The sequence below is a fragment of the Pseudoliparis swirei genome, chromosome 2, assembly GCF_029220125.1.
Source record: "Pseudoliparis swirei isolate HS2019 ecotype Mariana Trench chromosome 2, NWPU_hadal_v1, whole genome shotgun sequence".
In the NCBI taxonomy this organism is placed as follows: Eukaryota; Metazoa; Chordata; class Actinopteri; order Perciformes; family Liparidae; genus Pseudoliparis; species Pseudoliparis swirei.
The window spans coordinates 7,010,214-7,036,117 of record NC_079389.1 but is presented as its reverse complement, the minus strand read 5'-3'; the positions used below and the strand labels follow the sequence as shown (position 1 = coordinate 7,036,117).

The window sequence follows — 25,904 nt, the reverse complement described above, 5'->3', positions numbered from 1 at the left end:
CTAAGCTAGCACCCAAGGCTACTCTTAGCCTGCCTATTCCTGGCTTTCTGATGCCACGTCGCTGGAAAATAAGAAGGATAAAATAAGTCAGCGACGGGAGGTCGGGGAGTGTTCTCCATGGTGGCATCATGCCGCACTGACAGAGGGCAGCACTGGAGGAGATATCATTATTTATCTTGCTGAGCACTACGGTTTATGTTTTGTTTGTTTCTATTGTGCTGCATGTGCTTTTCGTCGAGCATCCCTGTGTTGCATACTGACAATAAAACATCCTTGACTGGCCAATCCTATTGTCACCTTCTGGGTATATATTGTACTTGTGTGATGTAATGACTGTGTATTTACTCTGTAGAGTGATGCAGGTGTGTCTACACACAGACATACCAGATATGTGTGTGTTAAGGTACATATGTAGACATCTGGGTCGGCTTTGTATCTTTTTTAATGTATTTATTTTGGGTGGGGTGTGTTTGTAATCTGTTTGTATATGTCAACAAAAAGATGAAAAACAATGGAAATATCATTTAAAGTAAATTTTTACTGTGTTATGTACCCCCTCCCAAAAAAAGATCCTTGAATATTTAATATTTTACAAATGTTCTCACGTATAAACCCTGCTTCAAGCAGTTCTGTGTCTCTGCTCGGGTGTTCAACCCTACATTCACCCAATGTTGATATCTTCTTCCACAAATGCTTGTATATATTGCATATACTCAGAAATAACACAGGGATGGGAGATTGATCCTCTGCAGTGTGAACATTGTCCTCTGATGTCATCAATGTGGGACATGTCACATCATCTGCAGAGCAGAGTGGGCGCACGAACATTCATATGCGTCACATGTGACGTTGAGGAACACTTGAAACAAAAGAAAGTGCGGTAAGAAAAAAACCTGCTTTCATTAAGTTTGACGAGGCGTGATGTCTGGATGAATGGACCGTGGAAATCAATAAAATAAAGCCAATAAAAGTGTTTCATAACACTTTGTTTGAAGCAGCGGTCCAGCAGTTCTGAACGGATGTGCTCCCTGAATATTACACAGAGGAAATAAGAGAATGAGGGAAGAAGCAAGGCATGACGGTAGTTAAGTCAAAAAAAGAACAAATGAAGGAAGTTAAGGCGGTGTGAAAACGGTGGGTTGAAGGGGACACGTCAGGGAATTCATTGAGGAAAGGAATAAAAGAAAAAATAATTGAATAAACCAAAGGAAAGACACAAGTATCAAGGGAGGAGAGAGAAGGTTTAGAAGAGAAGGTAAATAGGGCAGAAAGAAATGAAACAAGGGAAGAAGAAAAGAGGCCAGCAAAGTCTGCCCTTCTTCTCCGGCTCCCTCAGGCGGGACCAGACACTCGAGTGGACTCGGTCCCTCTGCTCTGCGACCCGGCTCACATGTTTTTCTTGGATGCATTTTTCTCTGACTCATATCCTGAAGGACAGCATCCCCTTCCACATGATGCTCAGAGGGGAAATGGGGCTCAGGGTGGTGGGGGATCATGGTTTAGGGGAGGGGCTTCGGGGGCTTCGCTTGGAGGAGAAAGAGGGTCCTCAATTGGATTCCCCGAGGAGGAATAAATAAACATCTGTAGATGATGTTTAGATATCTATTAGAGTGTGTTTAGGTCTCCAGGCTCAAGTCAGGTCAGCTTTCCGAGTCCCCGGCTGTAAAGTCCTCGAAGACATAACATGATATGCTGAGAGTTACAGGACACGTGACCAGGCCATGCTGGCTCAGGTGACATGGCCCCATATGAAAAACACAGTATCCAATGAAGGATTCTCCATGAGGAGAAAAAAGGTGCTTTGTTGCCATGGAGACAAACCTCCAGCCACATTTGTGAAAACATCATTTGAACCCTCATCATCTCACCAGTTCCCCTGACTCGTCCGCTCCACGTTGCTCACATGAAACGAGAGCGAGGGATGACGCAGAGGGGTAAAAACGCGTTGTTTCTCATGGAGGTCTGTTGCTTTGAGACCACTTTGTATTAGAATTAATGTGTTTAGACGTCGAGCTAATTTCTGCATACTCTCTGAGCACGTGCCAAACATATGAGAGGAGGTCACTAAGGCCAGCGGTTGGACTAGTGTGTGTGTGTGAGAGTTGTTGAAGATCAAGACTCGAGGGGGGGGGGGGGGTGGCTGAGAACAGCTTGGACCTCCAGCTATATCCCAGGGGTCTCTGGGGCTCGACACCTGTGCTCTTGCCTCACGTCAGAGGAATGAGACGTCTCAAGTCTGTGGTCCAAGCATATGTGTGTCTAAACAGGACACAGCTGCAGCCTGTGTGTGTGTGTGTGTGTGTGTGTGTGTGTGTGAGAACGAGCGAGAAATGGCCGGGCCTGAATGAGGTGTTGCCTTCACCTCAGAGACCAACCACCTGTGTCCTGTATCGTGTGTCTGAGTGTATGTCTGCATGTACTGACGTCCATCATGCGTGTGCTGCCTCTGTAATCCCACTGTTACATGCATCACTGTGATTACGAGGCCGTTGCAGCTTCAGTGGACGCCGAGTGCGCAGTGACCCTTTGTTTAGAACTGTCCACCAAGGAGAACTCAATTTCCTCAACAAAGCCGTTCTCTGACGTTGCACATCGCACCCGAGGGCACGAAGGTATGCATCTTGACTTGGAGAGGCCACAGGAGCTGTGAAAAGTTGTATTTTTTAAAACTTTTCATTTGAATCTGTTTTCATGAAGTACATTTCAACGATATCAGTTTTCTTGTATTGATAATTGATTATTCACATTTAAAAAGCAAAGACGCAGCATATTCGGTGGCTCCAGCCTAAGTAGGATGAAGGTTTGTCTTTCATTCATTTATATAATTGAAGAATGAATATGTTTCTGTCAAAAAGGCATTTTAATTATGTCACTTTGGGCTCTAAAAACAGGGTATTTTTCAGTATTTTCAGTCATTTAACAGACTGAACAATTAGTCGAATAATTGAGACACGACTACGGCTAATTTCAGGTTCTATAGGCTACTACACGGCTAAATGCCAGTATGCGGACATCCTCTCAACGTTATGCTGATGTTTAGCAGCTAATAGTCACTACTCTATTTTAGCATGACAACATTTACTAATATAGCGAATATTAGATTTATAGTGGAATATCCAGCTGTGATCTTGGCCCTGATTACAGTCACATTAGTACCAGGGGTACCCAAGTAATCCTTACGGTCTCTTTCTACACTCTGACCCGTCCAGCTGGACCAGACCACAGTCCAAACTCGCCAGCCTGGAAACATTTTTCCTTTTTCCCACGTCAGGATTTAACGCCCACAGCCATTCCAGCTATCGTACACATTCCTGGAGAGTTTGAATTTGGAAGCATGTGAACGCTCCATGTGTGTGTATGGTTAATGGAATTTATGGCTCCCTGGGTGACTCTCTTACATGTTATGTACATCACGTTGATAGTCCTGGTTTCAGGAAGATGTAGAGGGAAACCTTTTGTCACAAATAACGCAGCATTTATTTAATTTATTTTTACTATTATGATGAGATACACAATTTATGAGAATGAACCCTGCACTGAAAACATATCTTCCTCAGAAAAGTGGAAAACATATATGTGATTGTCTCCTCTGCAGCTGGCCCCCGCGATGTATGTTTCACAACAACGCCTGATGGGGAACACATGGCGTTGCCGTGGTGACCCACATCTCTGGTCACATTTTTCCGACAGACTCAGAGGACCCTCTTGGTCGTCGACCATGACGCTGTGTGCAAACCAAATGTATATACCCAGATGACGAACGGCACCTAAACACCTCATTTACCCGACTTTCCTGTCGCGATAAGATGGGGAGTGTATGTTTTTCAATGAGAAGTGGAGGGAGATGGATTGAGAAGGAAACAGAGGAATGAGAGAGAGAGAGAGAGAGAGAGAGAGAGAGAGAGAGAGAAGTATGCATTTAGCTCAGTGCCTTGAGGCAACAATCTCCCAGCCACAACATGGTACAGAATATTCTACTCATCTCGCTCTCCGGCTGAGGCTCAGAAGCCCGGCGACAGATAGTAAGACAAGGCCGCCCTCATACACACAAGGTTGCACACACACTGCACTAGTGACAAAGTGTAACTAATATCTGTCCTGCTGTAAGGTGGATACGGCGATAACGACCACTTCAAGGTCATTGAATGACATTCTGGCAAAATGAGATTTATTAAAAAGTATTAAACTATATACGAGCACATCTGTACAATCAATACTGCAAACTGAGGCTAAAGCATTCGATATGAAGTTTGAATATTACAATATGGTGTCGACAACGTGGAGAACCCCAAAGCTAAACAGGACAGCTGTGCATAGTTACGGTTGCTAAGCTGGGGTTTGACTGTATTTACTGTTTGGGTGACGACTTCAGAGACGGTTCAATATGCTCTTCCATTACTGAAGGACTTTATTATTACTACAATTTTGGTGAAAGGATATAGACATATGTGTGTGTGTTCCCCTATGTTTGTGTCTCTATGTGTGTGTGTGTGTGTGTAAAAGTATGTGAGTGTCTCTTCAAAGAAAAGAGTTGCTTCTTTGTGTGCACCAACAATAGTCCTCTTGTTCCTGAACCAGCCGCCATCGTCTTAAAATGTGAGAGCGAGCCACTTTAACAGGCTCTTAAAGCCCGACCACAGCTGGCTGCAGGACGGAGGTCAAACTCTTCACTGACACGGAGAAAAAGAGAGCAAAGAAACGGGGGAAAGGATTTCTGTTCATTGTAGAGGCCGGCGGACATGCCGTTGGATAAATGTGATGTGTGATCTTGTTCATTAAATACGTGTCTGGTGGACGATGCTGTGATGCAACGTGTGTGTCTGACTTTGTGTGTCACACATTTAAAGATGCTTTGATATTTTCGTTTCGAATAACAATAAAAGTAAAGATTATGTTAAAGGGGTCACTCAATGTTATCAAATTAGCAAATTATCAGTGCAGATCTCTGTGGATCATGGTTAATTGTTTCAGTTTGACTTTGCATAACTTACTTTTATCATATTATCAATGCTGTTTCCAGATAGCTTAATGGGCCGATATGTTTCAGTCGGTGGAGACCAAAGCAGAGCTTTCAGAAAAGGGAATATGGATTTAAACTTATTAGGGGAGATAAATGTAAATAACAGTGAATGTTGCACTATGTCTGTCAGATGGGTAAATAGGCAAATGTCTGTAACTGACCCCGAGCAACAGCCAACAGGCTATTTCTTCCAGATGTTGCCTGATACATCGTGCATTTACACAAACAAACAGCTGCTCTATCTGTCTTAGCGGCTCCCAAAAAATATTTCCAATTGCTCCCCAGCTTTAAAGCTGCAGAACCTTTGTCTCCTCCCTCTGGTAGCGAGATGAATTACCAAACGCAAGAACCCAGTGAGGAAGCAGGAGCTACGAGAATGGTGGACGCCATGGCAACGCATCTTAAGAAGCAGGAGTGGATGCTCCAGATATAAAAAAAAAGGTTATCAGAGGTAGGATTAAAGTATAAAAATAATTGCATGGGAAGCTTTAAGGAGAACACCGCTGGGGGAGATCCGGCGAGTTCAGAGAGGAAGCGATAGGCTTACTCAGCACGGTGAACTCGTTTGGCAAAAGATTGAAGTCGGAGATATTAGTTTATATGTAAAAGTAAAACTCCAAAGCCTGAGACCCCGACTGAATTCCTCTTTTTAACAAATCTTCCAGTCAAGAGTTTCAGTGATAGCAGACGTTTTTTTGCTGACTCACTCACACGCACATTTATTTTATTTTCTTAAATAATCGCTTCACAGTTGGTAGTTCCTCCCTAGAGGGCCTGTCGAGGTCAGGGGTCAGGAGAGAGAGAATACAGGGATGGAGGAGTCTCATGATTGCAGGTTTGGATTGAGGGGCTGTCAGAAGGAGAACTGCCATCACGCATCATGTCTTCCCCTGATACGTGAAGCTCCGACAGGCCTCTAATACCAGCGTGTGCCAGTGCCAGGGAATCCGCTCACTAACTTATCTCTACGACTGACAGACAATTTGTTTCTCTTTGAAAAGAGAAATCCCGTTGCTGATGATTCTGCAGCTCTAATCAGAAAAGCTCAACCCCATTTCATTTCAAAAGTTCAGAGAAATCATTTATTTCATACACAGAATAGTTCATGTCGAGACCAACATGTCTGCTTTGATGCAGATCACTGCTGCCACGTACGCATCTCCATGATGAAAAGGTTTTCAGGGGGGAAAAAGGAAGAAAAATAAATTCTTCCCAATGAATGCATTTGTGAGTTTTGACAAGGTTTTATGTGCTGTTGGACACTGTCCCTAAGGCTCAGAGGTTATGAACCCTCAAACTAAGCATCAGTACAGGGCTTCCCCCCCGATGGTGAACATATATTCAAAGGGCTCTTTGATCTCATCCCAACCTGCAGCATTCCTCTCCTTGCCGTCATCCTGTCCCCGAGCAGACGGGGAAGTCCATGACAGTCACGGGTTTCTGGATTCAGATTGTAGGTAGACGGACTTGTTTTCATGGAACATGGAGATCTCGGCCATTTATAGCTGCAGCCAAACACACAGGGCGATCTTGTTCCCACAAAAACCGAGAGCGTCGATATTAAAAAAAGATCAGCGGGCTGTCATTGTGCTCGGCTTCCTGAGACGTGTGTCATTTCCTGCTCTCCATCAGCTGTGGCGGCTTTTCCCATAGTGGACTGGACGGCATCAGTGTCTCTGTTTGTCATCTGTCTCTCTCTCTTTTGGCCTCTGGAGGGTTTCTTTATCTCTCTGTGTCCGACGTATGGCATGAGGAGAGGCCGTGAGCTCATGCAGATGGGCGCTACTGTTCCCAATAGAGCCCGGGTGCCACTCCCTGTTTCTGAGAACTGAAGACGGAGAGACTCCCAGCACAAAAGACGGCATTGATCTGAGAACTCAAGGGGGGGGGGGTCAGCTTCTCATGCGGCCCCAGTTATATATGCTTAAGTTATACCACAAACCTCTCGGTTTCACAACGCCGCGTGCAGGATTCATATTCCTTTATTTGACCGTGCTTTACTTTTCTCCGTAGAGGCGCCAACTTAGTTGCGCAGATGCCTAGTGAACAACTTCAGATGCTTTGTTTGCCTCATTTATTTTCTCGTTCCGCTTTTAATGAACGATCTCAGAACTACAATCCAGCAATGATGGGAAAGAACAGCGGGGACTTTTTGGAAGTGGGCTCAGGAGAGCTGGATGTGTTTCTGCCCGCCTGCCAGGGGAGTGGGTGGAGAGGCTGGAGAGGCCGGAGAGTCGGCTTGCCAAATCTCTGCTCTCCATCCAAAGCACAAAACCCCGTGAAATTAATATTCATTCCCCACCAAAACAATCTGTTTGATTCTTCCACTCTCTCTCACTCTCTCTCTCCCACGCTCTGTGTGCCTGTCTCTCGCCCCTTTCCAGATGTATATCCAACTTCACACTCAACATCTCACTTGGTGCATAAAAGTATGGGAATTCCATCACTGATTCATAAAGTACCTCATGTGACCTTTCCAGAAGAACATAATCTGTTTCCCTTTTCTTCCTGCATTACTCACATGTTGTTTATGTTTAATGGGAAAACAAAACCTGCTTCATTAAACCTGCTTTAACAGATTTTTTGCGGCTTCTCGGGGGCACCGCAACCAACTGTAAACACAGTGTTGACTTATTAACACCCTTTTAAGTTGTCACAGCACCAGTGTTTACCTATTGACCCATCCAACAGACACACAGCAACATACGCATGTATTTACAGTCAAATGTCGGTTCACATATGTCCTCTGTTTCTGTTTTGGTCTCCACCAACTCTCGAGGGGAATATCCTTAGTTGCTTTAAAAAAAATTAAAAAAGTGAAACAGCTGCTCGAAACACCGACGAGTGAGTGACCCCAAACCGAAAAACGGCGTGGTGAAAGAAAAGAAAAGTGGACGCGGAGACGATGACGCTCACCAAGATGTCGACAGCCACCATTTACTCATTAAGCGCCGTCGCCTAATCGCCACAGCTGTGACAGCTCTCAGCCGATCAAACCAGCTGCGAAGGATTAGATTGACCCTCTCCAGCTCGGCGCTCATCGCCATGGAGTCTCCTCTCGGGGAAGATTTGGACGGAACGGAGAGAGACGTAAAGCTGGCCGCCCCCGGAGGAATCAGCACATCTGTGAGAATCCATCTTGGTTTCCATTGTATTCCCAAACATGTACGTCAGTTGGGTAATGCGCACGCGGGGAACATTTTAGTTGTGTCAGTAGTTTTTATGACCCGGAGGCCTTCGCTAATGTACAGCTGGAATATACACGCATTGAGACAACAAGAGAGGGAGGGGAGTCAAAGTCTGGCTTCTCGGAAAGAACAATTCAATATTGTGCCAAATCATTATTATGTGACAAATATGTTTACAGTTCATTTTGTTGTTGTTGTAAAAACAGAGTATGTTTTCACTTCTTGTTTTCATAGCCAAAGCGTAAACAAAGCCACGAAGCTGTCATTATCACCTCGTCACTGACTGATAGGAATCCTTTCCTTCCGGCTGACGCAGAGAAACAGACAGAGAGAGAGAGAGAGAGAGAGAGAGCGGGGGACAGCGGGGGAGGAGGAGGAAGGGAAAGGTGGTCTGCTGATGCGATCCTGTCATCAGACTTTTGCATCCTTCAGATGTGGAATGTGAGACTTCCTCTCGATGCCTTCCTCACAGGGTTTCCTGTATCCACAGAGGTCAAAGGTCAGAGCGACTGTAAACTTGGCCTGCCAAAGTACAGTTTTTGGGCCATTCCTTTCTTCACCTCTGTGTGTTTTTAGGTTGCCTCCCACAGGAGTTGCTCTTTACTGGTCGACGGGGAGTAACACGAGTGCCTTTCTGTCCTTGAGTTCACCACATCACACAAACTGAGACTGTTATACTCCCTTTGAGCGCTCGATTGCAAGATAAGAGAAGTGAAGGAAACGGGCCTTTGTTTAGATGCTCTGGGAAGTCAGAAGGTAGCATAACTTAAACCACAGTTTACACATTTATCAGATTTTCTGGAGATCCTTCATTTGTATACTTCTGTGCAACTGCTCTTTTATACAAGGAAGTCTGTCTGTCGTTAAACAGACGCACACGCGAGGGGCTGAGCCCCCAGGTCAACTCAAACCCTTTGGTTCGGTAAAGACTGGTTTCAGTCAAATGTTCTGAACAGTTAATTCAGTATCAACAGACCAACATTTTTGCAACTTACACAATATGTTAATTCCCTTGCTAATTTAAAAAAAAAATGTATCCCTGATATTTTAATTCAGGTATTTTTACTGAAATACAACTTTCAAAATTAAGAATGAATAATAATAAAAAAACATAAAAATAAATAAAAATAAAGTGGAAAATGAACCATGCATCTGGCCAAGAAGGGCCAGAAGGAAACACACAAATACTATTGTTAAAGCAGGAAAATAATTATAAATAAGGAAACTACTTCATTTGTAATTTCCTCATCATATTCATAAAAAAACCTAGTCCGGGCAGCATTACGTTTCCTTCAAAACAATAACATGAAAATAAATTTTAAAAACTAAGGAGGTATAACGGGGTCCAAGCCGTACCTATCTTAGTGCTTTTGTTCTGCCTCATGTGTGGATAAGATCTTTGAGGTGTTTATAGCAGTTCATCGACAAGCCTTTGTAAACTCAGGTCAGTCACGACTTCTTTACGCTTCATTCTTGAGAAGAAGTCATGCGCAGATCAGATTAAATCTTTCCTTCACAGCTTTAGCAGACGTTAACGCTCTGATTCTGAAAGTTACTAAACCTTGGACTTGTTGAAGCCCGGTCCATGTTCAGAGAGCTCTCTGATGATCGGTCCGGCACGTGTCGGCAGCGTGAAGCAGCCGTTAGTCATGCAGAACCTCGGTCACTCACTCTGAGCTTGTTATCTCAATATGTTTAGTCTATGTCTGTCTCTTGGGTCTTCGGTCAAACCTTTGGTTCCTTTCTCTCCTTTCTGTCTTTCATTTCTCTCCCTAATGGGTCTCCCACACTCCATTCGCTACGACCTCCTCTTCTAGGGGGTTAATGGTGTGCATTTCATCACTTTAACTGTATGGACGTGTGAAAGGTATAACTCATGACTTTCAGCAGCACAGTTTTCCATCGGGCTGAATGCCCACGACTCGTACATTCACATGGTTTAACATATTTATATTGCATTGTGGTGGAACTTTAATCACCTATAAGATGGTTTTCAGCTGTGGTCACAAAGTTAATCTGAGGTATTAAAGAGCATAAATCAAATAGATGAAAACAGGACGGACGCTCTCATAAATACTTTTCTCACAGTCAACCATTCCCATGAAAAGACCAAATGCCAACAATGTGTGCAGCACGGTGGCTCAGTGGTTAGCACTGTCGCCTCACAGCATGAAGGCCCTGGGTTCGAATCCTGGTCGTCCCGGTCGTTCCAGGTCCTTTCTGTGTGGAGTTTGCATGTTCTCCTCGTGTCTGCGTGGGTTTACTCCGGGTACTCCGGTTTCCCCCACCATCATAAAGACATGCACCGCAGCCTCACCCCGGTTGTATGGATGTGAATGAATGTTGGTGGTGGTCGGAGGGGCCGTAGGCGCTGATTGGCAGCCACGCTTCCGTCAGTCTGCCCCAGGGCAGCTGTGGCTACTGATGTAGCTTACCACCACCGGGATGACTGTGTGTGTGTATGACTACTGGACTCTGTAAGCAACTTTGGGTATTTAGAGAAGCGCTATATAAAATTGAAGGTTATTATTATAATGTGTCCTGTCTTAGTCCCTCTCCATCCTTTAAGCTTTTCAACACTGTCTGTGGCCCCATATGTTTAAAGATGGGTCCCCAAACCAAAGTTATTTAAAGTGAAATGTGCAGGAACCTTTAGAAAGCATCATACATGATCACCGTTTTTCTGACTGAAAAGCTAGAATCGGTTCACACAGAAGTTCAAGGAAGATCGAGACAAAAAGAGAGAGAGGTGAGATCAAAGTTATCTGGAGCAGAGGTTACAGTGTAGGACTTACCCTGGCACCCTTCTCTGGGAAACATTGACAGCCTCCGCTGCAGTCTCTTCCTCCACAGGGGCCGCTGTGCTTCTTCCCACCCTGTCAGGCACAAAGCACACAACACCAAAGTCAGAGCCGGACTATCGGAAGTCACAGACACAGGAGAGACCGCAACATGTTGCTGTCCACTTCATTTACATAAACACAGCAGAGATATGTGTCCCTGTGCTGTCGCTTGCGTTCCTCTTTGTGCAGATGGGACAGTGTGCGGTAAATAGTTGTGTAGTGTAGGCGTGACGTCACCGGCTCTGTTTGTGTACACTGTGGTTTGTGAGAACATGTGTTGTTTATGCGTGTTGCCTGCACCGAGGCTTATATTGGGCTGGTGCGCAAAGAGGATGTTTTATATGAGGCTGGAGTGACTCATGATCAGCGTGGGAAATACACGAGGGCAAAGAGAAACATTGCCCCCGAGAAATATAATGTTGCCCCTGATATCACGAGGAGAGGCATATGCCTCCATAATTTTGATGATTTAAATGCGTTATATTTTTGTTATTTGTTGTGTGTGTCCAATCTGTATTGCCTGTACTAGGTATGTACACAACAAAATCCATAAATATAATTTTAAATTATAAAAAGAAATACGTTATATTTGATTTCTGTTTCATGTTTTTTAACTTTTTATTATTTTTATGATTACTGCTTACTGTAATCCTAAAGAAGTATATTTATTATTTTTGAACAACGGTTAAATGTTATTTCACAAGTTTTTAAAAAGTGCCCCAAATTTCTTTTTAAATGCCCCTGGATTTCAGTCAGTTGGGGGCAAAAATTGCCCCCTAAAAAATATGTAAATTTCCTACCCTACTCACGATGGACGTCCACGCATAGTGGACGTTCACTGACGGAGACAATTTGTCTGTAGACGTCTGCATACCAACACGACCATCACAGGCCGGTCTGTGCTCGACGTGACACACAGAGGACACGGCATGATCAAAGAGAGCAGTCACACAAACGGGGTTTCCCAACCCGCAGGTCAGAGGTGGCGTGACCCTCCGCTGGCTGACATAGCTGGAAACATAATTAAGGCAGAATGGTATCTTGGAGAACTGTTGTGTTTATGTGGAGTCGCAAATGGAAATCACATGCGCCATTTGTTTAGTTTTTTTGTGGATTATGTGCCACGACCACATTATTTCTTTCTAATCAGAAACAGAAGCAAGACGATAAGAAGCTTTGACACAACTGTAGACACAACATGAGGCGTTGAGAGCCACTCCTAAACCCTCGCTGCTGCAACACAGCTCAAATTCACTGCTGACACAAATCACTGAACCCAAATGTGTTTTTAATAAAGACCCTTCAGCTCAATTGAATGCATGACTGGAAATAAAGCTTTCGCATGATTTAATTATGTTCCATTTACATTTGTACCTGAGTAATTAGTCATGAAAACACACACACACATTGCATTTAGAGTGTATTAAACTCCACATTAATAAAGCCCCTTCCCTTCAGTGACCTTTCAATTAGCATGTATGAGTGAAACTTGCAGAGAGGCTCATTGTGGCCGACTATGACATCCCTCCCTTGTGTCTGCCTACGTGCTCCACCTACACAGCCATACCATAGCGGAGGCCTCACGACCCTCCCCTCTCCCTTGTTCAAAATAAAGATCAGAAATGGCCACTTTATGCCCACAGTGGCGACAAAATGGCAGATAAAGAATCAGAATAACTCTCCCTCTTCACTTGGACGGCGGGTCCCGGCGGTCTCTCCTACAATGGCCACATTGAGACTCAGCACACACACAAAGAGCTTCTTTTAGCAGCGGGACGTTGTCCGTTAATGATCCCCTATCTCCACAACAAAAGACCCTCTTCCTCTCCCTTATGGAATGCTCAAGGCTGCATTTCTCAGTCAACTACCAGCGGATCTGAGCGGTTCCTTTTCAAACCGCCGTTTGTCAAGCAAAGAAATGCCGCGATGCGTTTAATGTCGCCTGCATGCTGTGGCTGCAGACTCACTTCAATGTATATGTAGAACCAAAAGCACCCCTCCTCTGCAGAGGGGGTACCTCTACAATACTTTTAGTTTCAGGAGTGGAGACAGAAAGCAGAAGGTCATATCATCCCAATTAGGATGTACCAGAGGCATGGGCTGCCCTTTCTTCAACACACAGACAATAGAATGACACACAAAGGACTGGCTCCCATAAAGGAACATTACACTCTGTGGAGCTATGCACCATCAATTCATCTTGACAGTTTACAGGCTCAAAATAGAGGGACAAGTGGATTATGCTCCAGTATCCTGTTTTCTCTTTCCCCCGTGACATCAACCCACTCTTTGTCCACATCTCCTTCTCCATGGACACTGCATCGCAAACCGTGGACGATATGGTGTTGCTGCATGTATTTAGATCAGTGCCACAAATATATATATATATATACACCCACAATAATAAAACCATATGTAAAAGTACAAAATATGAAATGTTTCCAAGAAGTTAAGAAGGCGTTCAGGCCGATGGTCAAACCATTCTCTATCTCCGTCTGTCCTACAGTTGTTGTTTTGTTAATTTAAAATGTTAAAACCTTTTAATTTGGTCCAGTTCTTGTTCACATTGACTTATTATCAACAAATCAGGATCTGTTTGCTTAAAGTTAAAGGACAGACGCATACCAACAGCACAATGCAACAGGAGAGACAGATGAGACCACAGCGCGGGGCGGACGATGAACACTGAACACCGCTCTGCTGGTGAACATCATGTCCACGATGTCATCCTGCAGTGTCTCTAATTTGTTACGAAAGAACCCATGAATACGATATTGTCCAGAGGTTTTAAGAATGTACATGAGAATGTATAGTTATGTCTTTGTTCTGAGAACTGTCAGACCGAGCTCTGGTTGGCTGCGTATTGTCATCTTTATCACATCTCATTTCCAGGACATCATTTGTATTATCGTTGATCATCTTTTATGGGCCTCCATTTGGAGAGAAGGCCCTCAATAGATATCGAATTTGGACCGGTCTGTAAACATAGAGTCCGTGAATTGATATTTGTATGATACATGTCTGATCTATATATCTGTGTGTATCTATGGCTGTGTGTGTGTGTGTGTGTCGAGGCGTCTTGTAATGGGTTTGGGTTTCCCCTCTACCGTTACCAGTGTTCCCTTAACATCACACTGCGTTTGAGTTCTTAGAGAAGTTGATGGTCTTCCAGCCACATCGGTCAGATTGATGTTTTTCTTAATGAGGAATGTTGTTTTTGTTGCCTCCCTGTACTTTATGACTGCACTGGTGCCTCGCTCTAAATATCCCTCAGTGTACAGTAAATGAAGAAAAAAAACATCTGGATCAACAGCGCCGTTTCTCACGCTCAGGTTTTTTTGGCCGCTGATACCCGGACATATATTATTCCTATTAATACTTTTGGAAAGACTTTTGAATTATGGTTTCTCTGTGATTTAGTGCACTTTGGTTATCAATCACATTTCCTTTTCTGAAAGAATACATTTCATTCGATGCATGTGCTTCTATTTGTTGTTTATAAAGCAATAATTTAACGAGTTCCATTTTCCTTAAGCTACTCTATTATTCCATCATTGTCTATGCCTGGACTCGTTGTCCACGCACAGGCACTGATACCGTTATTCATCATGAACTATTTCCATCATCGTACAGATGTCGTGTGGTTGGTGTGTCTGTGGTCAGCCTGACTCACCACACGGTCTGTGGCTTCTCCATGTAACGCACACACAGCGGGTTCACCACAGAAAGAAGCACTTCCTAACACTTCCTGTCAGTGTCAAAAGCAGCCAAGAGCAACACAGCATCTCAGCCACGGGAACAGCATGATTACAAGACAAAAACGGGAGAATACAAATGCAGACAAAACCAACTGAAGGAGACTTCTGAAGACAGATGCAGAGAAATGACGTCAGACTCGGAGAGGGAGATGGAACTGAGAGGACAACGAATGGATCTGGCCTTCAGCTAAACAGGCCCAAAACAGGAGGATCATGGGAGGAATTATGGTATTCCAGAGCAATCAGGAACCCCTCAACAATTAGACGAAATGGACCCATAATCCTTCCATGGTTGAAATAAATATAAAAGGCCACCAAGAGAGACATACACAGAGAAATTGAATTTAAGATGATCTATAACATTTAGGTTGTTACACTGTGGAGCCTCTCCCCTATTGAATGAAATAGCACACACATAAACAAAAGGAGGAGACAGATGGGAGACTATGATGTCGACACACAGCTGTACATTCCACCCCCCCCCCCACTCCCATGATCCCTGCAGATTATTAACAAACTAAAAAAACGTAATTCAGAAATACGCATGATGACTTTGACTTAGAGGAGGGATGTTGTTGTGACAGAGACGGACACGTTTAAGAGGAAGTCGTGAAATCTCCTGTTTTCTGCCCGGGAATCGTCCTCATGAACCTATAATTGGTTGTCTGCGGATCTCATTCTCCAACAAAAGGTCAAGCACTCTTTTTGTCACACAGATAGTATTTCCTCTTCTCTGTCGTTTAAACAGACGAGCGTCCACAGATCAACCTCGGTGTCGCGCCACTCTGGACCGCAGCCGATGGAGATGACAGACGGCCTCTTTCAGAAGGCTTCTCAGTTTTCACACTTGAAACGACACAGTGAAGCAAAAACAGTGTTTGTGGGAGACCCCCGTGTTTGAGGTATCAAATGAACCGAGATCACAGAGCATCCAGGTCGGGATGAGTGTTTGATCTATTGGATTGGTGGTGACGCGGCTTGTTGGCGACCCTTCAGTCGACGAAACTGAGGAGAGAGGTGTAAAACACGGCTGCTGTGATACTCGTAAGGCTACTTGAGTCAACAGAAACCAGATCCAACTACAAGGAAACCTGTGGCCATAAGTGGCTGATCTGTGGGCTGTTTGTCAGAGGCTATTGCTCATCCTTAATGAAGGATCTGACCTGTGACCTTTCCACTTTGACCTTAGCCAAGAGGAATGCCTGATCCCACTATTCAATTTAGTGGATGCCAATTCACCTCTACAAGCACTTGTCTAGTTAACTGAACTCTCAGAAGGCTGCTGCCATCATCACCGAACTTCAGAAGAACTGACGGACATAAAGACTCCATGAGGCTCCGGGTTCAAGAGATGTAAGCTCGGGAAAACCAATGGAACCAACTAAAGAGTTGGAGGTATAAAGCAAATGAATCAAATCATGTGCACATGGGGGTTTCCAGGGAGACTTCCGGTGGACTCTATGCGAGTTGGCAACCGATGGTTGCAGCCAATGTAGAGAAGCTTTAAACGTCATCCATCAGGGGCGACTCGACTCCTCTGGTTACGAAAATAAGTTTGTTTGTTGCGATGTTAATGATTGAGATGTTGACGAGAAAATCACATGTTTACATGTGTCAAATACTAGTTTCAATTCTTCTTAAATACAACACGATGTTCATTAGTTTCTTAAAATATAGTCCCATTGAGACAAGAATAGACGATAACACAGGGTATGCTTGAGGACGTGGTGACCTTGTGACTGAAAGCTTCAAAGCGGTTATAAACAAACCAATAGGTGACGCTATGGTTACTACTTCCTACGTGGCGTATGCATCATTTCCACTGGGAGCAGCCGGGAGATCTCCTTCTCACTTTTCCAAACTACATCTTTTATGACACTGTAATGGCCTTTTCATTTTGATCGACACCCTGTGTCGGACTAACTGTCACTGTTACGGCGTGCCAAGGTAGCAGCTGCCCTTCTTCACACTGATGAGAAAACTTATACGCATTGAATTTGAAACACCTGGCTTTCTGTATGTGTAACACACATCTGGGATGGAGACATGCTCCGTGATATGCCTCGGTGTATATCTGCACTATATCTCAATGTCAGTAGTGAGACGGCTTCTGCCCTGGGTGTGTGTGATAACGATCTCAGTGAAGGATTCAGACTAAGCATGGAGCACAAAGTCAACGTCTGAATCAAGAGGATACAAACACTGTTTGGAGAGTTTTGGTCTAGACTGAAATATCTCAGTTGGATTGCCATAAACTGTTGTTCAGATATTTATGTTCCCAAAGGATAAATCTCACAGACTTTGATGATCCCAACTTTTCCTATAGCGCCACCAAGTGTAGTTTTGTTTTATTTTGTATATCTTTACAACTGTTTGATGGATTGACAGGACATGTTGTTAAGTGATCTTTTAACTTTGCATCATTGAATCTTAATTTGTTCAAAACTTCAGTTTATTGCCAAATATGTGCAAAACTAATGGCATTCCTATTGGTCTCAGCTATACTGTGTGCTTAATTGTAATTTGCAAGAGGTAGCATTAGAAATGTTAACAATAAAAAAATAGCTGAGCTGCTTGTCACTAATATGAGAATAGCTGATCCCCCTAAAGCTCAGCCCACCTGAAGTGAGCCCGGAGTTGTTGCTAACTTCAGGGCTAACTTTAGCCCCCTTCACTTTAATCGGGGAAATTGGCTTAACTTTGGTCACACTACGCTCAGCTATAATGCTACTGCTGACTTCCTACTCGGCCAGCAAGCCCTGATGGAGTAACGTTAGGTTTGTGCCAGACACACACACAACCGTCAGCCTCGCAGCTAAACCACGAGGCTTATTGGGGAAGTGGCTCCAATGACATAAACCAGAAGGTGTCAATGTAATTAACATGACGACTGCTTCTTCTCCAGGATGGGTGAACTGGCCCCTGTCTGTTTGGCGCATTCTCTATACATAAGGTAAAGACAGATTGAAGCTGTGCACTGGTTCTTGCATCGGCTGCAGCTGGGAGGCTTGTGAGGCACTTCACACACAGCACCCGGCATGGACGCCACTCATCTCGTCGTCAGCTGTCAATGAGCGGTGAGCGAGGTTGAGCGACCGGTGAGAGGAAAAGCCAAATTAGCATCCCTAGTTAGCATGATAACATGCTAAATGTCAATGGTGATACACATGATACACATTGTAAATGCTAAACATCAGCATACTAGCATCCCTGTGAGAATGCATATGTTATCATTTGGCTCAAAGCACTTTAAGTACAAAGAGCCACTAGCATGGCTGTAGGCGCTTAGATTTGTAGAGACATTTTTAATAGATGTAGAACAAGGGAGCAAAGAGTAAAGAGTAAAAAAAAAAATTTCCGATGTAAAATGTATTAAATAAATGTTGTTCGGAAGAAACGTTGTTTTTTGCACCAAATCAGCGGAAAAAAACATCCAGGGTATTTTCTCAGTTTCCTCCATGACACTTTTTCAATTTGAGTAACTTGAGTAACTTTCTTAAATGAAGAGATTTAACGCCGTTCAAAGTCTTTGCCCTTCACACAGCGTCAACCTCCAAACGAGATTACAACACTTGACGTTTGGGTGGATGCCAGCTGGCCAGCAGAAAGGCCAGCCTGACGCTGTGGTTCAAGGCCTGTTCACTGTTTCAACAAAAGAGAATAAATCTTGAACAATATCTTGAAAGACTTCCCCACAGTGTTTGCAGCCTCCCTGTAGCCTCAATAAATATGGGGGGGATTTGTGTGAGGACATTCTTGTTTTGCTGGATAAGAGGAAAGAAGCACGTCTTAATGTCTCTGGTGACTGTCAGTGGGGAGGTGTAAACATAACATCAAAAATGCCTGTGTGTGTGTGTGTGTTTGTGTGAGCACAAAAGCTGGTGACCAACTCTTTCTGGTTGTCATTGGTGCTATCTGGCCATGTGACACACATGAAATGTTTCCCAATACACTAGGAGGGGAAACATGACTGACAGTAAAGTACATAGAAATGCTTCATCGCCATTTTCAAGAATCAATTAGCTTATTCATTTAGGTTTTACCACATCTTATATTTTGTATTTGTTTTCGCCGCAGTGCTAAAATACAAACAGTAGAAAAAAGACGTAAACCAAACTAACTAACGCTGACAGCGTGTCAAAAGAGGGAGTTTATATTTTCCGTGCAGCTTCTGGCGATCAAACAACATAAAACTCAATTAAATAATCAGATTCCAACAGAAAAACAAACACATCCCCGAAACTCTTCGAGACACACACACACTTAACCCTTGTGTTGCCTTCGGGTCATTTTGACCCGATTCAATATTTAACCCTCCTGTCGCCTTCGGGTCAATTTGACCCGATTCAATGTTTAATGTCGGTGTTCTTTCGGGAGTCAACAAACAAACATAAAGTACCTCACACTTAAACTTGGAAAACAATATTAATTCTAATAATTTTCTGGAGATTTTAATAGCTGGGGCCATATTGACCTCAAGGGTAAAATATGTTAGTAAATATAAAGGTAACAGGAGGGTTAAACATTGAATCGGGTCATATTGACCCGAAGGCGACAGGAGGGTGAAACATTGAATCGGGTCAAATTGACCCGAAGGCAACACAAGGGTTAAACATACAGAACCCAGAAGAGCTAAACATCAAACATGACCGTGTTTGTGTAGGGCTCGTTATTATTACTGAGGCATGTCTTGATACAACACCAGCCGTCCCAAAGGCCTCCATTATGGTGATAAGGGGAATTCTCCTGCTGGCCATCATGGATCTTACAGGTTTTTGTCATCAGTACAGCTCGTCTGAACCAGTGCTTCTCTACAGCTAATTCATCTTCCTGCCACACCACCCTCAACTTCCTGTTAGAGAGTTTGAGTCTCCTTGTGCGCTCTTAAAAACACCCCAAACCGAGCGCATTCACACAGACAGAAAATCCGCAGAAAATAGGGGAATGAATGAAGTTCAAAAGTCTTCATGTTAACATGGGAACAGCTGTGAGAATAAACACATCAGGTTGTGATTTCTCACATTCATGCGGAGCAGCTCTGGAAAGCAACTCGACATGTTGAGTAATCTCTAGAGATCTACGGAAAAGATCCAATGGTGGGCACTGTGAATTAAAATAAAAGAGGCAGGGTGGTGAGGGGGAAGCATGGAGACAGAGGGACAGGGTCATTGTGGCAAGAGCAGGACATGAGGATGAACCGAGCAGAGGAGAACTCCCACTGTGCTCCTCTGGCCGGGCTCCAGTGTAAACACAGCTCTGGTTTCTGCCCTGGGCCTGACGGAGCTGGACCTTCCCTCTCCGTCACTAGCCTCAGGTCACACCGAGTCTCAACGGAGTCCCTTCTAATCAATGCTTCCTGCTACAGTCTGAGCCAAATGCAGGTGGGATTAGACCCGTCTCTGTTCTGCAGTTCAGTCCAAACTGTCAGACCTCATTGTGTCGATGGCCCTACTGTTTAGCCCTCTAATCAGATGATCAATCACATCCAGATGGGAGGATCCATTCAGTAAGAGCCCGGACACCTGATAGGCCTGAGAACAGTCATGTTCGCTCTTTTATTTCTACTCACGAGTAGACAGCTTCCTCATAAGGAGAATCCAGAATGATGACTCACAGGGGTTTAGGATGATATTCCTAGAAAGATTAGATTGTGTCATTCATTAGTCTGAGCTGAGTCTAGAGGCAGAGAGGATGGAAAAGGCAATGTAGTCAGGTTGTTCATGCAACACAATCAGAAACAAGACGAATAGTGCAACGCCATGCTGGTGGCTTAATGTGGTTCTTTCTCTGCTCATGTCATGTTACAATTTATCTCAGGGACCACCTGAATGTATACACCAAGTTTCATGGCAGTAGTTTTCAAGAACTTTCACCCAAGGCCACAAATGTCAGCCTCATGGTTAGGGATGGGTATCGTATCTTTTCTTTTTCGATGCTAAACCGGTACTTTAAAACGATACCGGTGCCTAAACGGTGCCTGAACCGATACTTTAAAAAAAAGAAAAAGCACAAGACGACGATTGACAATGACGACATAAAAAACCTCTTAGGTCATATTCTGTATAAAAGCCGTTCTCATAGAGCACTGACAAACAACGGATATCAGACTGCTGCGCTCGTAGCTAGCGCTAGCTACGAGCTAGCTTAAACATGGTTATAAAGGCTAATTTATTATTTGTTGGCCTACTTTTATGAATGCAAGACTTGCAATCAACGTTCCGGTACTAATCTGAATTAAGCTCATCATCGCTCTCCCCGTCGCGCCCAGCCTGACGCTGGTGTGCTCGGCACAGGCTCACGCAGTCACACACGGCGAATGCCTCCGCTTTCAAGGTTAAATATGATAGGCTATCGTAATCTGCTGACAGGGCGGAGTCACCAGAGAAGTTCAAAATACTAGTTTTTTTCAATTTCAATCGGCTCAGGCACCAAAAGGAACCACCGAAATGTGAGTTGCTTTTCGGTCCGGTCGGCACCGGTCGAATAGGAACCGGTTTTTGGTACCCAACCCTCCTCATGGTGGCGTTAGATGAAAAGTCTGAGGATCACCGAAAGTTATGAAGGTACCATTGATACCAGTAACTCATTTCATTCTAATACATCTCATAGTTGCTGGGATATTATGGACCACAGTGGTGCCAGGCTGAAAGGCTGCCAACCAGAATGGCAAAAAAGACAGATGGGGGATAAGAGGAAGAAAGAGAGAGAGAGCAGGAGAAAGTGGACATGTTCATGTTGTCACAAACTGTGCATTTAACTTTGTTAACATTCTTCCCATGACAAGAAATAATTCAGTGTAATCAATTAGGCCACAGCTGCGATGGGAATGAATGGTCTGTCTCTCCTCCAGAGGAAAGAGACAGTGAGATCAGCGAATGAACATATTCCTACGAGATGAGATTGTGACATTATGGAAGGCCTTCAAACTGCAGGATGACACGTTAATCAGATTCAAAACAAATGACTTCAGACATGTAATCACCTTGTGGGCACCTGTTGCACCAAACAGCACATGATCTAACGAGCCTGGGGTCTTTTTTCTTTGGTGAGAGTATGTAAGGTCTTTGTGTAAACACAGCTGAAACAATCCTTCCATCTGAGCTCACTGAGAAAAGACGACCAGAGACACACGCGGAGGGTGAGGACACAGGGAAGATGGGGGGGGGGGGTAATGTGATGGGGACAAGCTGAGAGAGGAAGAGTACAGTACAACAGAGGCAGGACGGACAAGAGATGGATGGAGAGAGAAAGCGAGGGGGCAGAAGACACAGAGGAGAGAGAGCGGGGGCAAAAAGAGGCTATAAAAGGAAGTGAAGGAGAGAGAGACTGAAGCCTGGAAGCACTGGGAGGAATTCTTGCAGCACAGCCTGATGGGACCTCTGTGTCTCTCATTAATCACTGTGAGATGGAGGAAGGGCAAAGGACAGGGGCGGATGGATACACAGGAGGGGTTTTCCAGAGGCAACTTCCACGAGGAATTTAATTTCCGAACTTCATTCCAAGTCGAATAAAAGTCAGTTTATTAAACTGACTTTACTGCAGCAAGTTACATTCACACAAACTACTGATTTACTGTTACTGGCAAATACGTTCCACCCCCAAAATAACATGATTAAAACCATAAGTGTTGTGTGTAGTGCTTGACCACATAAGCCCTGGCCCTTTACAAGGTTGTAAAAGCTCAATATCGCTTAATATTATTACGATATCTGCAGGCTAATATGCAAAAGAGAAGCCAGGGTTAATGTGAGGCCAGGTTTATGAATAATGCCGTAAATCTCTCCCCCAACAAGCCACGAAAATAAATCATTCTTGTGAACCGTGATAGTAGGTTGAGCTGGTCCACATCTGTCCTTGGTTCCCTTGGAGAACCTCATGAAACCCAGGGCTGATGGACTTGGTTCCCATGGAAATTACTTTCTCTTCTATTACAATTAGATTACCGCCAAAAAACACCGTAGATAGCATTTACTATGTTTTTATTTTGCAGTTATTTATTGATCATTAAAGTTGCCCCTGAGAGATAGAGAGAGAAACGGTAGAGCTTAATTAGTCACACATCGTAAAATTGTCCAAACTGCATACCTCCAAGATGAAGGTGCATTATCCGGTATGTACAGATCTTTTCTTTTGGTAAATGAAGCTAAACTATCTCTAAGTACCATTTCTGTGTTTGTGTGTATCTGCACACCCAAAGTACAGCACGGACCATCCCAGGGGGGTCACACATGACTCGGAATGAAATTAAGCATGAAGAGTTATTATCCACAATCAAACCCCTGGCTCCCTGTGCCCTGGGATATTAAACATTCACATATTTTCACATCATTATGACGTCTAAATAATATAATAAGTTAAACTTCTCTGTGCCAACTGAAGGACTGACAGAGGGTCAGTGCATACAGGCTTCAGTACACGCATGTGTAAACTTTATGTCTGTGTGTAGCAGACGACCGTTTGTATCCCCTTTCAGGGCTGTTGGGTCTCAAAGGTAGCGTAGGGTTAAGTGTCTTGCTCAAGGACACATTGACTCGGGCAGGGATTGAACCACCAACCCCCTGGTTGAAAGACAGACCTGCTAACCACTGACCCACAGTCACGCAGAACGTGTGTTCTCAGACAGGATCAAAGCCACAGAGACCACACAGCACACCGCCATCCACTGGCAGGTTATACACGAATACTTAAGAATATAGACTGTTTATACTTTATAAACAGTCATTGGGTTTAGTGTAGTCGGAGTTTATCCTGCAGGCTGTGTGTAACGTGTGAACACATTTGGACTGAGACCAGACCACAATACTACGTGGGGTCCAGCGGGGTTGTAAAGAAACTCCTGACACATTTAACGCCAACCCATTTCCTCTTCCTGTTTAGAGAGCTTCTCTGGATAATCTATTTTCTCTTCACACAATGCACTCAGGATGTGTCCCATAAAACTGAACTTTGCTAAGCCCAAAGATAAAGACAGTCCACACTCTCAGCACGTGCGAGAAAGAAAGTCCGGCTCACACACGCTCATGATGCTGCCCAGACGGGACACATTTACTGAACTTTTAGTCCTCCGCTTTCAACCGTATTCATCATTGGACACGGATGCTTGTTTAAGGAGGCAACGTGTCCACCAATGGGGGCAAACAGCCAAGCTCACCAGGCCCTTCCTCGCCATCACAATGCCGAACCACAGAGACTAATCAAATAATCACCGGCACAAAGTCACATTTCAAACAGCTGTTCCTGAGGAAACAATACTTAAACAAACAAAAGACACGCTGGACATTCATTCACATGCATGTGCATCCACAGGGACGTCAGGCAGTCAGAATGCCACGAGGTCAGAGAGGTCCGTCGATGAAGTGAGGGCAACACCTCGGTGGAGAATGCACGGTGCCACCACACGACACACACACATCCATGTCTGCACACACAAGTGACAGGGACACATGGCTTCCTGCAGCACAGCACAATGGGCTCTTCCCCTGATTGTTACAGCCCGGAGATCTCTATATCACAGCCACGTTTGGCAGGGGATGTGCTGGCCATTTGTCTATCCTTATCACAGGCAGACATCTTCCCCCTCGCCCCGGACACACGCCTTCCTCCACCATAAAACAATCACTTTTGAGAGGTCGGTCACGTGTCTGCTCTCCGTCGGGCGACTCCATCGCGCAGCACTCATTCACATTTCCACGCAGGCTTAAGCTTTCCCAAGTAGGCTGCACGGCTGTGAATCCCATTGGAACTGCATTTCTTTCATTTGCATTGTTTTCACATTCTCTTACGGCCGTTCGCTGCATAGTTTGTTTGATTTTGTTTGACCGTGTGGTTGCAGGGTGAACCGTGCCAAGAGGGCCTGTGCAGAAACTACATCTATCACCGTGATCCACTTAGCTTGTAATTGCTCAAGCAGATGTTGCTGCTGGGATTCCAGGTACTGTAGGAATCTGGAGCCAAAAAATGTCTCTTTCGGGGTCACAGATCAAATTCCCACAACTCAGACATCCTCTTTCAGCATCATCCCCACATTCCACCGCGCTCAGACACATCTTGAAATATAGTCTCAAACGCAGGAGAATCAGAGCGCCTTAAAGGGTCCTGTACGAAACATCCTGTTAGCATTACTGCCTCAAGAGCCTTCCTTCCTGCGCCAATGGACACCGAAAGAAAATATGTTCTGCGCTCCCCAAATTGTATGTAAAGGATTAAAGCGTTTCGTGGCTCTTCACTCCACTTTTACGTGTTGCCAATTGAAAAACAAGCATGAACACATTGTACTTTAATACAAATGTAATCACAAACGCTTTTGCAGCTCAGTGCCCCCCCTGTGGAGTCCCGCTTGTTTATGAAGGAAGGTGAAACGTGGAAAACTCTGAAAATAACAAAGTAGATATCTTGAGAATTATATAATAATGAAATAATGATGTTGAGAAGCAGTTGTTCAGGAGGCTGGGGTCTGGTTCATAGAACTGAAACAGTCTCGTGAGTCAGATTTGGATTTTATATTAAACAGGAAAAAAAAATTTGGGAAGCAGATTAGGAAATCTTGTGTCAGATGGGACACTTCATGGGTTACTGCTTTCATTAACCCTTTTCTACATTCAAAATCATTACCTCGAGCTCATAGCTGCTGAAGATGACTCTTTAATGTGCACAGATGTTCATATTTTACCAAAAGGTCAAACGCTGGTACGTCACACCCAGAAAATGAAGCTAGTTTTTGCGCACTGTCAATGAATGGTCTATTTTCGTCTTTTTTATTTTCGATCTTTTTCATATATAGCGCACCGACTATAAGAAAAAACAAAAAAAAAAAACAGTCAGATAACTCAGTCGATCAAAACTCAATTTCGCAAACATTAAATTCGCAACATTTAACAAATTAATATCTATCAAGGTTATTCTTTATCTGGTTGTATTTTGTGTTTTTTTATACTATAGTTACACGGTGCACTATTATATACAGTGTATTTGTAATAGGAAATGTTTAAATGTTGTTATGTGTGTGGTGAACGTCTCTGTAGCTGTGTGTGCGTGTCTGATTGGACAGCGAGTGATGTTGTTGTGTGTGTGTTGTTGTGTTTGTTGTGTTGGGGCG

General features: G+C 44.1%; 1 protein-coding gene across 3 annotated transcripts in view; it reads right to left on the bottom strand.

Moving 5' to 3' along the window:
* Positions 1-25,904, bottom strand: part of col4a2 (collagen, type IV, alpha 2) — a 57,408-nt gene that overhangs the window by 27,851 nt on the left and 3,653 nt on the right. For all 3 annotated transcript variants that reach the window (XM_056439232.1, XM_056439224.1, XM_056439242.1), the window contains exon 4: positions 11,004-11,084. In XM_056439232.1, the coding sequence (XP_056295207.1) occupies positions 11,004-11,084 (81 nt within the window). The remainder of the gene's footprint in view (positions 1-11,003; positions 11,085-25,904) is intronic.